At 35.8% G+C, this 15,362-nt stretch overlaps 1 protein-coding gene across 1 annotated transcript in view; it reads right to left on the reverse strand.

Annotated features, from left to right (window-relative positions):
* The window catches only part of FTO (FTO alpha-ketoglutarate dependent dioxygenase), a 254,672-nt gene that overhangs the window by 193,322 nt on the left and 45,988 nt on the right, over positions 1-15,362 (reverse strand). Inside the window, exons 3-4 of the mRNA XM_074157836.1 lie at positions 10,891-11,551; positions 1,759-1,902 (exon numbers count right to left, since the gene is read on the reverse strand). Of these exons, the coding sequence (XP_074013937.1) occupies positions 1,759-1,902; positions 10,891-11,551 (805 nt within the window). The remainder of the gene's footprint in view (positions 1-1,758; positions 1,903-10,890; positions 11,552-15,362) is intronic.

The raw sequence follows: 15,362 nt of genomic DNA on the forward strand, positions 1-15,362 counted from the left end.
CTTCATATAGCATCCCTGATAATACTTTAGTTGCTGTTTATAAATGCCATTGGGGAATAGAAGTTGTCCTTATGATCTGGTAACTCAGTCAACTACAATCTACAGTATTTTGCAATAAAAATGCTGTAGTTAGACCCCTTCTTTTATTACTTTCCTTCTGAATCTGCTGCCCAGCAAAGCTGTGTATGCACAAACTTGCAAGTCAGGAAGGATTAGATAAGAAGTTTACTTCATACCCAAACTGCTATTGCACAACAAATGGATTAGTAATTCTCTTTCTAGGAATGTCTGGCTGCCACTTAAACTTCCCTTTCCTACAAGAAACATCTCAGTTCCCCTCCAGGCTGCTACTCTATATCTTCACTAATACAGAAGAGAGAGGCACATCCACACCACCGTGCCAAAGGATCTCACGTCATAACACTTGATCTGTTCACATCTGAACAGACTTAAGAGGACAGACAGTCCAGTTCTTTTACACAAGATACTTCACTGATGCCAGTACACAGGATTTGATGAGGTAACTAAGAACAAGGAATAGTATATGTTTTTTACGATTGCCCACAAATATATTGCTCGTAGTAAGCAAACCGTTTTCATATCTATTGGAAGAGAAAAGTGAAAGGTAAAAGTGAAAAGACTCTTCAGCCCAATAAGTTGGCGGCGCAACAGGTCATTCTAGGGATATTCCATGGTGTCCACCTTCCGAGTCACAAACACAGAAACGGGGAACACTGCAAGCGCTCTCACTCTTCAAAGACAATGTCTGTCAAGTCAAGTCACTGAACAGGCAAACACGATGATGCCAGAAGCATTGTTTGTGTTTTGAGTTGTGTGATTTATAACTAAACTTGTTTAAACAAAAGTGATAATGAAGAGAAACACAAGCCAAAAGAGAAAGCAACAGATTTTGTGTCAACAAACCTTAGCCACAGTCCTTGCTCGTTTCTTTCAATGGAAAAAACCTTAGTGTGTGAGCTCAGCTGCTCAAGTAAATGAACTCAATTTAATTTTCTTTCTTTAATCCTCTACACTTGAGACATTGAGACTCACTCTTGGAGTACAGCAGCTTTGTTCATTATGATCTTAGTATAATCCCACTACTAGAAAACAGTATATTTGAATATACACATGGAAAAGCATAGCAGAGAGACGTGTCGTCTAAAATTGGTGACAAATAAAACAAATCCACAGATTGGCACAATGGTTGACACCGGTTGAACCACAGTACCAAAAAACTTTCAGACTGCTACAGTCACAGCTTACATAATACGTAACCAGTCTATAAGTCAAACCCAAGAACAGGATTTTTTTTTTTTGGTTGAACATAACAGACACCGGTGCTCACAGTTACTCAGTAAAACTGCATTAACAATAGAAAAAGGAATCAGTATCTACAGATACAAGGATGGGACAGACACCACTCAACTTCTCATGAGATCTGGGGAAATTCTGCTTATGGCCTGAAGTTTGACTTGGACTAGGAATTCTGGCTGCACAACAGACAGAAAAGCCTCAAAAAGAATATTTTCCTTTTTTTAGCTATGACATGAAAGAAACATTAGGAAAAGAAGTTCCCCAAAATACACTGGAAATGGGCAGGGTAGGAGGAATTTATTATACACTCTAGCCAGATCTCGGGTCTTTCTAAATAAGTCAAGTCCTAACTGGAAGGAAGGTATGATAATTTATATTAAAATAACTGTCATTTCCTCTCTTTTCGGTAGAAAGTTCACCTTCTTAGCACTTGAAAATTACCAAGCATCAAGTAGAAGTCTCCTTGGTGAAGTGGTATTGCTAATCCAGGCGTCTCTATGTCCCATGCCACCTTCAAGCCTACGTGCCAAACAGCTGGGTCTCGTCCCTTTGGTTTTTGTTCATTACTTTCTTCCACAGCTGAACCTTTAAAGAGACAGAGGGAAAAAACACCACTAAGATAACAGACAAGGTGAGAACCATAAAATACAAAATCTGGTCTAACAATGCAGACTTAATGATATCCTACATTGGTACAATCTTAATAGGCTTAAACTTTGTATAATCTCCATTTGGCATAATTCCCATCTCCAAATTCAAAAGTATATAATAGGTAAAAAAAAGCCATAGGAGATCAAGAATTTTTTTGCAATTAATTTTACCAAGATGAAAACTTCACATTAACCACAAAGTAAAGGCAAATCAAGGCAAAATATATAATGGACTCAAGTTTTTCTGAAGTTCTCAAGTAAATGTATGGGAGTTTTAGTTAATCTTCACTCTTAAATTTTTATTTTTTTTTTTACATTACTAAAACTATAAGCATAGAAGATAAAACCAAAAAAAATGCAGCAGCACTGATATAAAAATAGATGAGTTCTGAAAGAATTTCAAGTCATAAACTGCCAGGGCATTTTATGAACAATTTCACTTGTTTACGTATGTGCAATTTCACCAAATCATAAACTGAGGCCAAGTAAGGTGAAATAATGGGCACAAAACACAATCTAGACAAAGTTGAGAGAATCTTGGAATAATATCTGTCATTCTTCTCTCAAAATTATTAGTCAAACATGCTAGATAACATGCGCAAGAGCCAACGAAGCTTCAATATATTTGTCACAACATTTTTCTTATCATTAAGCAACATGAATGCGTTGAGCTTGGGGAAAAAATAATCCACTGCAGAGAAATAGTATTTAGAGCTTAATCCCTCAGAACTATTTTCATAAGCTTACTTCACTTCGGTATAAATTGAAAGATACTGTCAGCATTTATAACAAGGTATTTGGGAGCCATGGTATAACAGTTTTATGGCTAAAGTAACCGAGCACTTTGAGAGAGGGAGGATGAAGTTTTAATAAGCAGTTGGCGCAGAACAGCAGCGAATGGTTAGAAATCATCAACTCCATAGCATGCCTCATTATTGCTTAGATGTTAGTAACTCTGTGTGTCCATTTCACTGTCCATTTCAAATGTGCTTTCATGTCGTAATTTTTAAAACTTTTGTCTTCATTTAATTCCAGAATAAAAATACTAAAATAAAGACTTATAACTCTACTTAGAATATGCACATATAAAAAGTGACCTTGAACTCACATTTTCAAAATACTAAAGTCATTCATCTCATGTGGCTACTGCAATGTTTGTTTAGTTGGGAGCAGCCTTAAATAATTAAAATAAATTGTCTTAATTTTATATGTCAATTAAATATTGTCTAAACTCAGGAAGCAGAGAGACAAAATCTTTTAAAAAGCCAATGTAAAGTTCTTAGTTCAAACTTCTACTGTAAATTCAGTCCCTGTACTCCCTCCCTCCACTGCTGTAGTTCTCATCCAGCAGAAGCTCGGGCTCAGGAGCAGCTCTAGGCCTTTCTGTCAAGGAGCACACAAATGAGAAAACAAGAGCCAGCAAATACTCAGAAAAATCAATACTAAAGTCTTCAAGGGGCTTTCATATTTTCTGCCCTGTTCAGATAAATCGTAACTTAATTTAAGAAAAATGTTTTCTGAAAACTGCAAATAGGATGGCTTTCAAGGCATTTTTAATGCAATACATCATGGATATTATAAAAAGAGGTAACCTTTCTGGGTTAACTCTCTCTGTTATGCTGCCTTCCCATTCACTTTGGCAGCAGCACTGTTCACAATATGGCACCAATAAAATATAGAACTACAATCAGAGACAGCAATTTCAATCAAAGTTTCCTGGGGTCTCCTCATAAATCCAGCACCTTTGGAATGTGCTCGTTAAAATGACTTATTTTTTGCAGTTTGATAAATTTTTTATTGCTTAAGTACAGAGTTCAAATGTAGCTCACAGTCTCCTTTTCTCTATATTCTCAATTATTGCACCTTATAATTATCAGCAGCAATTGAAACTGATTGCTCCTACCATGTTATTTTGGTAACAAATGGAAGCAAGCTGCTACTAGCTTTTAATGCAAGCTATTCTGAAATTGAGGGAAAGGAAAAAAACCCAAACCAGACACCTTAACATTAGTGGTATATCTCTAGGTAGCACCGACAAACTTTTACATAAAAAGAAGTTGTTATTAAATTCTCTCTGTCACACCTCAAGCATGACTGAATGCCATATATTCATTGATATAATTACAGTTCCATTTTAAGTGAAAACATTTAGATGCATCTAAACCATAGGTATTTGAGAGTAAATCATGTGGATCATGCACATACACCGCACCCTAAGAACATGTATTTACTTTGGAGTAGACCATACAGAAATGGTCACATTTATTATCTTTCCATTAAATATTCTACAACTACCTGCAAATATGAAATCTCTTCATTAAAGATTTATAGAAATTGGCCTGCAAGAACCCTTTACACTTGTATCCCAAATGAAATGGTAAAACCAGGTAACAAGTTTAGTGCAGCATAACAACAATACCTCATCAAACCTGTAATTAAGGTAGAACCATGAAAGAGAGAACGTAGCTGCAGAAAATTGGCCAGAACATTATGCTTCCAACTAGACAGCTCAAATTTCAGAGATGTTCCAGCTCTAAGACCCGATCTTATCAGGTTTTGTTCAGAACAACATGAAACTTGTTTTCCTGGATCTAGTTTGGTTACTGTTCCACAGCACAGAAAATAAAAGTAGCCTTAAAAGGTTTCCTTGCTATTCAGCACCAAGATTTTCAAGACTTTGAGAGTTTTTTGGCACTCTGAAACCCTAAGTGTTCTCTATTCGAGCAAAATTGTAATGGCAAACTATATTCTAAATGTACTACTCTTAAATCAAACGTGATTTCTCAGACAACAGAATCACCGCCAACACATTCCTGAAAACAAGCAAGACAGTAAACATCTACTTTGGCATTAAATCCAACTGACCACTGTTACACAGATACAGAAAAAAGAGTATTTTTTTTTTCAGTTTGATTCATTTTCAAGAATTTAAAAGAATTTGAGCACGTCTTCAGCAATTGATAAAATATATACATTATTACTGTCTTCCATAGCGATTTTTATGTGTTTTATGCAAAAAGTAAAAAAAGCAGAGCATGCTTTGCTTTTCAGCAGCTGGTGGGAAAGAATTGATTATCAACCCAGAGATATTTCTTCTGATTGATTACTGAAAAGCCATGGCATAAGAGGTTAATTAAGCTGTAGTGCCATTTTAACTGTTGCTTGCAACTGGCATTACAAAAACAATAACTGGAAGATTTGCCAATGTTGCTCTTATCAATTCACATTTGGAATACCATGTCCAAGAACGAGAGCACCAAAATAAGAACAAAGAATATTCTGTCATCCCTTCATTCTTGAAGGGGAGACTTTATCAAATCAATGAGAGCATGGCTAAAAAAAAAAGAACTAAAAAAAACCAAACCAAACACCACAACAGTTTTAATTGAAATTATAATTTCTTTCTAGAAAATAGGGATTCGGAGCTATTATTTTAAGAGTGATTGGATCATTAAAAATTTATGATTCTCTCAGAAAATAATTCCAACTGGGCAGAACCTACAAGTTGCAGATGTGATCATTTCACTCCCATATTCATTTCTATAGTCATATATATTTTTCGACATAACATTTCTATTCTTTCAACAAGCAATATTTCTACTACATTACTGACATTACAAACCATTTAATAGAATTATTCTCATCCTGTACAAATATCTACTCCATGACTTTCATCCATTAACTAGTACATAAAGAGAATTATTGGTCAACTACAAATTTAGATTGACTTCAATTCTGAACAGCTTTGGTAGTTTCAGGATTTTTATTTTTTTTTTAACCTAGTGAGGAAACATACATCTGTAGTGAATCTCAATTATTTTTATTCCCCAATTACTGTAGAAATGAGATAGCAGTCATTAGGTTTAGTGCTAGGATATCGCTTCTAACACCACGCTGTGAAAAAACACAAACAGCATTTTCCAAAAGAAACAAGCACAAAAGCTCTTTCAAGATCAGTCATTCCACAACTTAACTGTAAGTTTGTTAAACCTTTTGACGCTGCCTTGTCAGCGAACACAGCCAGTTCTTTCGTACTTCAAGAGACTGATACAGCAAGTAGGCCTAACTGCAAGATGACAAACAAGATACTGTAAAGAATCTAGAAAAAATTACTTCTCTAACCTCACACACAGTCTGTGGGAAATCCAGGTACGAGAAAGATGGACACTTCCAGTGACTAGATTATCTTCCATCTCCTTTAAGCTGGTAACTGAAACAAGTCTCTACTTCAAAGAACATCTTTAGAACTAACTAGTGCTCTGCTAAGCAATAAAACTTCCTACAAAACTTAGAAAGACCTGAGGGAAAACTGTTTATGGATAAAATGCAATTTTTGAAAATGCCCTTATTCCACCAGTATTTGGATCGCAATTCACTTTTTAAATAGAGCAGGAAATAAAAATGGGTTATTAGCTTACTATAGTAAAATCCTGAACAAGTTTTTACCTTAATGCTCTCAGGTGATAGGATATTTGTAAGCTAATGTGTTATTAAAAATCCTAAATTGGTCAAAATTTGGAATACCTGTTCCATGGTAAATTCTAAAAAGTAAATTAATTTTTAATAGTTTTGGTGACAGTATAATTGAACACACATTCTGTAACGTATTCATTTCTGCATATGCACGATGACTGCCATTCATGCACTTTCATGCAGTATTCACATTAAAAGGAAATTTCCCATATTTTTGTGAGGGTCAATTCTTATCGCTTGATAACTACTTATAACCTAGTGTAAGGTAATGCATTATATTTTAATGTAAATAAAAGCAAATACTATTCAGATGAGCATTAAGCAAAACATCTCTCTTATTTTGTTGTTAGAAATGTACCTCATTTGAAGTTGCTTTGAAACAGTTTGACACTGGAAACAAGAAAACAGTGATACTAATTAGAATATCAGCTTGTTGCAATACCTTTATGTGGCTCTCAAATTTCTTTTCTGGCATATTAAAAGCTGCTTCTACTCCAATTAATACTGATCAAAGTTTCAAACATTAAGTTTTCATTATGACATCAGATACTGAACAACGGAAAAAGAAAATAAAGTTGTTTCAATTACAGTAGTATCTGTTTTAATACTATTTAATCAAAGATGTAGGTATCAAACAAATAATGATATAAAAATGCAAATTAAAGTAGGAAGAAAACCATGTAACCCGTGTTGTGTATCTCTAAAGAGTCTGACAAACAGCTGCCGTAACAGAGTAAGATTGCTTGACTCCTAGGGCTCCTGATGTTCAAAATCTGAAAACCTGTGGATTCTGCATTTGTGTGAGGATGGACTGGTACCAGCCACAAAACTCTGGGAGCCAGTGCTTCCCCAAGCTAAGGGGCTGCCACAGATCCTCAGCGTTCAGAGTCCCAGAGAGACCGGTGAGAAGAGGAAGAGAGAGCTGACAAAGAAACGTACAGACCTAGCAGAAAAGAGAATCAAGCTAGTTTTAACAAAAATCAACACGCTTAATTTATGTTTGAATTTCCCACATAATCAGTGTTTTCTCCCAGAAAATTACTAATCCATCTAATCAATACCTTCTAAAGAAAAATTGTTCCATCAAATTATTTCTGACCACCTCTACTCTTCTTATTATGTATTCTATTATGATTCTGTGATACTCTTTATACACTGCAGTGAGAATTCAATGCTAACTCAATACTAAATGAATTAATGGAGTAAGTACTAATAAAAGATACTGGCGTAAAAAGCAAATATATTTATGGACAATGGGAAGAGGAGTCAGGATACAATTCTACAAAGATTTAACAACAATCCACAAACAAAAGACATTGAGGGGCTGGAGCGGGTCCAGAGAAGGGCAACGGAGCTGGTGAGGGGTTTGGAGAACAAGTCTGGTGAGGAGAGGCTGAGGGAGCTGGGGGTGTTCAGCCTGGAGAAAAGGAGGCTGAGGGGAGACCTTGCTCTCACCTTGAAAGAGGTGAAATTTGCTAGTTATTCCACAATGCGAAGAAGTGAATTAGAGGAGTGTGTCTTCTTACTGAGGATGTAAAGGAGAAGTTCTAATGCAGTTTAGGTTGTAAAGGCTTCTCAAACTGAGAAAGTCATAGTTCGCTCTCTACAACTCCCGGAAAGGAGGGTGTAGCCAGGGGAGGTCAGTCTCTTCTCCCAAGGACCAGACGTTGGGACAAGAGGAAATGGCCTCAAGTTGTGCCAGGGGAGGTTCAGATTGGATATTAGGAACAATTTTGACATGGAAAGGGTTATCAAGCCTTGGAATGGGCTGCCCAGGGAAGGGGTTGAGGCACCATCCCTGGAGGTATTTAAAAGCTGGGTTGACATAGTGCTTAGAGACATGGTTTGGTGATGGTTTTTTAATCAGAGTTAGGCTCATGTTTGGACTAGATGATCTTAAAGGTCCCTTCCAACCTAGACAATTCTATGATTCTGTGATTCTGCAAAAAGCTGTGGAGCTTCTTCATGCTTCACAGTTATGGTGAGCTTGGTAAGAGATATAGTAAATATTGACAGTCTTTGTGAACTGCAGAAACCACCAACACATTGAAATGATATGGAACTGGAAAGAATAACATTATAGGCACTGATAAGTATATAACCACCAGCATTTGAAAGCTATAAACAGGAAATCAGAGGAGCAAAAAAGACTCTATTATTGCTCTAAAATCAAGTAGTCTGAGTACTCCTCATGGATGCGCTGGGTAGAAAACTTCAACACACACCAGTATTTAATTACAATGCCATATTCATAAACTATAAACAGGTTCCATTTCCTTCAATTTGAGAATAAGTAGGCCAACTGAAAATACAGCTTCACTTCAGGGTTATACAATGACAACCACAACCTGAATGCAGACAGATGGGCGAACTGTTTTTCACATGAAAGTGTACTACAGGACATTTCCTCGTGACGCTCAGGAGCCACGCTACACACCTTCAACTCTCTCTAAAGTTCATTAAAACTGACTTGAGCCATGCTTAAGAGCGATCAAGCGAAATTCAACCTTGTCCGGGTTTGGAACTGAGTTCAAAAATAATTTGCTGCCCAAAAAGTACCTTTTACACTATCTCCAGATACACTGAGGTTTTAATATCACCATCCCCTGCCAAGAGATATTTTTTTTCCTCCCCCTTCAATTTGATCAAAAACTTTTGGAATTATTGCAAAAAGTAGAAGAATTTGAAGTAGTAATTTTTTAATTATTTTGCAAATGATAGAATGATCAATTTATTCACTGGAAAGCTCCTAGGATTTTTAAGTTTTCATGTCTATTTTTAAATCCTTCGGGAAAAAAATATAAACTTTTAACTGTTAGTGCATTTATGAAAAAAATTTGTATGTGACAAAAACATTAACTATATATAGATACCAAAATAACTTTTGGTCTAAATATATCAAATAACTCTTTCTATCCTCATCAATCAAATCTTGCATAGAATTTGCAGTGGTTTTAAAACAGCATAGTTTTTACCTAACTTGCTGACCTTGAAGAAACAAATTCAAGTGACAAGTTATAAATAAACATAGCAGCTTTCATTTTTGTTAATTTATAGCTCTCTGAACTTAAAGGGACATTTTTTCCCCCTCCATAAGTAAGTTTTATGTTAAAGTAAAATGTTTTTAAGCATTTTACAATAATCCTCACAAACACTATTATTACTAGAAGTTCATGCTTATTTTTCCTTAAATATTTTTTCAGTAACATTTTAAGTTATCTACAGTACTACTGAAAAAAAAAATACATTTACTGGACAGAATATATCAACATCATTGTAAACAAGACACAAAAAAGCTCATGGGCAAAATGACATTTCTGCTGGTCAGGGAATCTCTTCTATTCAGTTTGCTAAACCAGCTGATGTTTTATGTCTAGGAAAATATAAAATATGATGATTTCCGCTGAACATCAAATAACAGTGTCCCACAGTTTCAAAACTAAGAAAAAAATGCACATGAAAGTATAAGCTATTATCTTTACATCATGGTCTTTCACCAAAACCTACCAAAGTCAACGTGAATTCTTCCCATGTTTTGAAGCAAACATCAAAGGATTTTTGGAAGGACCAAAAATCAGTTCTGAATTATGAAACATAAGGGAGCATTTGCAAATTCAAATTAAGTGTCTAAATTCTAATCTTATGTTTATAAAACTGGAAGCCATTAAAAAAAAGCTAAGGCTTTGTTTAAAATCTGTTAGGAAAAAATAAACAAAAGTCTTCATGTCTTTTTTAAAATAAAGACTAAGATGGGAAAGATACTTTAAACTAAAAATTAAATTATTTAATGACTCTTCAACGACACATTCTTCCCCCTAATACTGCATTAAATAACCAAGAGCCTGCAAAGCCTGTCTGGCAACAAGTCTTTTAATGAAAAACTTCCACCCTTTCCAACTACAGAAATGTTGGCAAGTCCTCTGCAAAACATGCACTAGTGCTACAGCAAGCCTAGACAAAATATATATACTTCCAAGGAAATACAGCAATACTTTTATACAAAACCAACCTAAAATGATCTTCCCAAAGAAAGGAGAGTAGTAAAATCAGCATAAAGCAGAAGCAAGTCTGTATATGATAAATTACACAATGAAGATAGTGAAACATTTTACAGGATAGAAAATATGCACACGCGTTAACTTGAAACAGGTATTTGACAGATTTTGATTTCCTGGCTCTTAGTCAGGAAGTTAATCGTACCAATTTTTAAATCTACTTAAAGAATGACTGATAAGCCAGCTGCAGTAAACACAGGTATATTTTCTATAGGTTTTAGTAGAAATAAAGATGGGGCTTAAATACAACAAGTACCACAACGTATTCAGAAGCACGTGACAACTCTAGACTAGCACACAGGTGTGCTTATGTACGTACCACAAGGAAACATAAAAGAGCTTCATGGATTGAAGATATTTATATCACTAGTCAACTCATACCTCCCATCACTCACCTTCACAGCTGTAACTGTACACGGCAACCGTTGACCTTTCAACCAGATTCTCGTCATGGTGCCAGCTCACTGCCATGTTCCCCATTCCAAAATAAGGCTCTTGTTTCAAGTACAGCATTTGCAGTGGATCCATATAATTTAATAAAGTCAAGTTATAAGATGTTCTGTTCTTTAGACTTATGTAGTCATCCTCTGGTACACAACAACTGCTTTGATCTTTTGAAACAGACCCTTTCTCCGTAAGAGAAGTAGCAAAATTTTGCTCACTATCTATTACAGCAGTACCTTTAATTTCTTTGGTTTCAAACAGATTTTGTCCTTGCAATGCCTTGACTGCTTCAATATGCAAGTAGTCATTAAGTCTGATTAATGCTTTACAAGCATCACGTATTTCAGGACTGCAATAATTTATATCATAACCTTCAGTAGGCCAAGGAACTGTAAATAATCTTGTATTCAAGTACTTGTAAGTGCATCCTGGGTTTCCAATTAATATACGAGACACTGGGGTTACAAAATCTTTTCCTTTGATCCTTACAAGATCTTGAAAGAAACATTCATGTTTTCGCAAGGTCAGAAAGCCTTCTTGTACCATTTGATGGAGTTCTTCAGGTACCGTATCAGATTTTCCAAAAATCAGCTTGGAATATTTGGTCTTCCACTAAAGGAAAAAAAAAACAAAAACAAAAACAAACAAACAAAACCAGCAAAAGAATTATTCTTTTTACATGAACCAAAGTATTGAATATACTCAAGAACAGACAAGGCTAAGTTGATAAGCTATCAAGCATGAGTCTAGAATATGGTGAAGAAATAAATGCCAATACTTGTTACTTTATTTTCATATTTCAATATATTGCACAAACTGTGGATATGTAACAGTGGCCTGTGACCAGAGAGTATCACCAGGTCAAATCTCTAAATAAATAAATCTGAGAATTCTGGCAGAAATCAATAGAACATATAAGCTCCCCTGATAAATCTGCAGATAACGCTACCTTTAAGTATACAAACAATGGAATATCGAGCACTAACAAAGCGACTCCTCTTTTTGCGATGGTTGCAAAGACCGTTCTGTCTCATTCTGATATACAGAATTCTAAAGTGCTACACAATAAACTGAAATAGTTTTATATAACAATTTTTAGGATAAAGATAACAAAATGAAAATGTAAATTTTCAAAAAAGGCCAACATTCTGCTGCACTGCACCTTCATTTTCAAAATAGTCCTTGACATACCAGTCCTTTCTATTTTCATATTCCTCAATGCATGCCAGTTAGCTCTCCTATTTTATATAAAGTTCCCCTTTTAGATAAAAAAAAAAAAATAAAATCCAAACCTATCCTCCCCCCCAGCACCTCCCCACCTGTAATACCTTTTTACACTTTTTCCTTATATCCTCTTCTGACCACACCAGCTCTGGTATCAGCTGGAGTTCAGAGTCCAGCAGTTTGCGGAGGCGACAGCTTTCAGGAAGGTATGATGCCGCTAAGCAGCAGCATCTTGCTTTGTGTCCCAAATACTGCTTCCCACCCCAGGAAGGCTTGGATAACTTTATTTTGTTAATCTGGTTTTCTAAGGAAGTATCATATAATCACACCCTTTATTGGCTGCCCGTAAATCTGCTTTAACTACTGCTGAGACTGTTTGGCACACTGGACAAAGAGTAGAGAGTAAGTTCTTAAATAGACCAAGTTCCTATGTATTTCATTAAAATTAATAAATAAATAAAAGAAACAGATGCAAACTAGTGCCCTTAGTGAAAGGCTGTAACGTGAGCTTATCAGGTGTCAATTAGCATGTGTGAAGCTCAAAACGACTCACAACCTATTTCCTTTTGTCCAGAAGGTAGTCACTAGTCTGGGGAAAAGGTAAATACTGATGGTGGTGTGGGGAAAAAAAAAATTAAGGTAAACTGAAATCAGAAGGCATTAGGCAATGGGGCAAGAGCACACGGATGCACAAAACTGATCTATCAAAATTTTTACTAACATAATAGTTCATACTCAAAGTGCTTTTAAAAAACAAGTAAAAGCCACCAGCACAAAAGCACCACACTGACCTACGATCCATCTGTGGGCTCCTTCTGGAGCAACTCAAAACCACTTTACCAGTACTAGCTACTTCCAAGTCAGATTTGAAGCTGCTTTCCAGGAAATTAATTTTAAAATCCAGAAGAGGTGGCTTTGAAAAATACAAACCAGGCAGTATGCACATTTTCTACTGCATGAAAACAGTTAGACTTGTGCATCATAACACGCTGTTATCTTACAACACTGAAAAGGTGGCTTTATAGGATCATTTGTTTCTACTAAAAGGGGGAACATAAAAGGAAGTCTATTTTAAAAACAATGATTACACATAATAAATCTTAGTTTATGTATAGACTTTGCCACCATTTCTAGTGAATTTTTACAGTGAGGCTAACTCCCTTTCTTCACACTTTCTTACGGTTTCCAAAAACTCGACTCCTAGAGAGGGGAAAAAACTCCGTAACGGTATCTATAGATAAAAATAATTTCTGACAACAGTATTTACATGCTTACCTTTAAATACCAAAGCTTGAAAACAGTCCCAGATATCTATTTGAAGGTCCCTCTACAATCCCCAGCACAGAATACTAGATCCCAGGTTCCATTAAAAGAACCGAATATAAGCTTGATAAACACAATTTGCCTGAGCTTGCCACAAGCCTGAAATGATTCCTTTAGAGGCTCTGAATGGTCCCCTTTGTTTCAATCAGCGCTGTCTACCTGTAGCCTTTGAACAGTATGGTGAAAAAACCCTTATAAAGAATAACTAGTGAAGTCAATAACTGCAAATGCTAAGGATTTACAGCTATAGGCTACAGTCTGATGTGCGGGTATAGGTTGATGGGAATCGGAAGTATTCTTTCACAAACATACTTAATCATGACAGAACATCTAAAGATTATTACTGCATGATTTGTTTCATTATGCAAATGTTATGTATAAAAGAAAAAGCAGTAACAATTCTATAGGAGTATCCCAGTATTTCTTTAAATAATTCTCTGTATTGGACATACTCAGGTCAGATTAATCAATTAACACATGACATATTCTATTATGGCATATTAAAAAAGGTCATTATTACTACATATTTTAAACCATTTAACATATTGAATATCTGACATGCGTCACACACATGAAATTCCAAACAGTTACTACAAACAGAAGGAGGGAAATAACAATATGATGTAAAGCAACTAAATGCCTGAAAACATGCCCTAGAAAGGAAACACACAGATTTTACAAAGGTAACAACATCGTATTCCCCTCCTGAACCGCAGAGGTAATGTCTTCCACATTTTATTGCCAGCCAAGTCAAAGGCACATTACCTTTGGGCTTAAGAACTTTTTTATCATGAAGTTTTACATAGTATACTTAGGATTTTACCTTAAAAAAAAAAAAAGAAAACAACCAAAACCAACCCACACTGATATCTCAGAAGAAATCAGGAAGTGGAAACACATTTCTGACACATCAGATGAAAACAGTTTGGTCTTCTTTCAATCTCCCCCCAGTCACTGTGCTATGGCCCACATAAGGAAAGCATTAAGGCATCAGAACGCAGGGTGAACACTGTTCGCGCTGGACACCTTGTTGTTTTGGGGGGATGGGGAAGGGGAGTGATCATGTACTCTGTTTTGTAACTCTGACAGCAAGTATTTAAAGGGCAATTCGTTGCTTGCTCTGAAAGAAGCAGGTATGTTACTCACAACCACAGGAGAAAAAAAAAAGCCCATTTGATGCTCAATTTTTCATATGAGTATTACACACGTGATTTTTTTTCTAATGGTGGTATTCAACACAGAGACTCACCCTACAGGATGACTCAAGTGATAGAATAAAGTTAGAAGTCAGCAATAAGGACCCTTCATAAGGAAACTGCCACCTCCAGCATGAAGTGGTAGTTTATACTTCAGAGATTTGTGAATTGCCTTGCTAACAGACCTTTTCTTGTTCATGACTGGCTTTAAACCTTGCATTTTTTCAGCCTATGATTTGGAGCCCATTTCTAAAATCCTTCATCAGGCAAGACACATTGAAAGAGGATGTCAGTGAAGCTTTGGTTGTGATGGAAATTCTTAGATTCGTTCAGACTGTACATTTCCATACCTGACAGGATTCTGTAGTTTTTTACTTGCATTCTATCTAACCTTTCCAACACGTTCAAAGAATACTACTTTATAAGGTATAATACTACTTTATCCTTAAAGAAGTAAGGCAGCTCTCTCCAGGAAAGGCAGACTGTAAAATCTCACATACAGTTTAGTTTTATTTTGTCAATTTGTTGTCTTCTCGCCCTTCTTTTCCTCTCCATCTGTAGTACATTTAAGCATCATGGAACTTGTAATAGCTACAGCTGTCATTAAAGTAACATTTCATAACCACCATAAGAATTTAAAAGGTGCTTGTGATGCTTATGATTACACATATACTTAAAAA

Source organism: Numenius arquata, chromosome 13, assembly GCF_964106895.1.
Source record: "Numenius arquata chromosome 13, bNumArq3.hap1.1, whole genome shotgun sequence".
NCBI lineage: Eukaryota > Metazoa > Chordata > Aves > Charadriiformes > Scolopacidae > Numenius > Numenius arquata.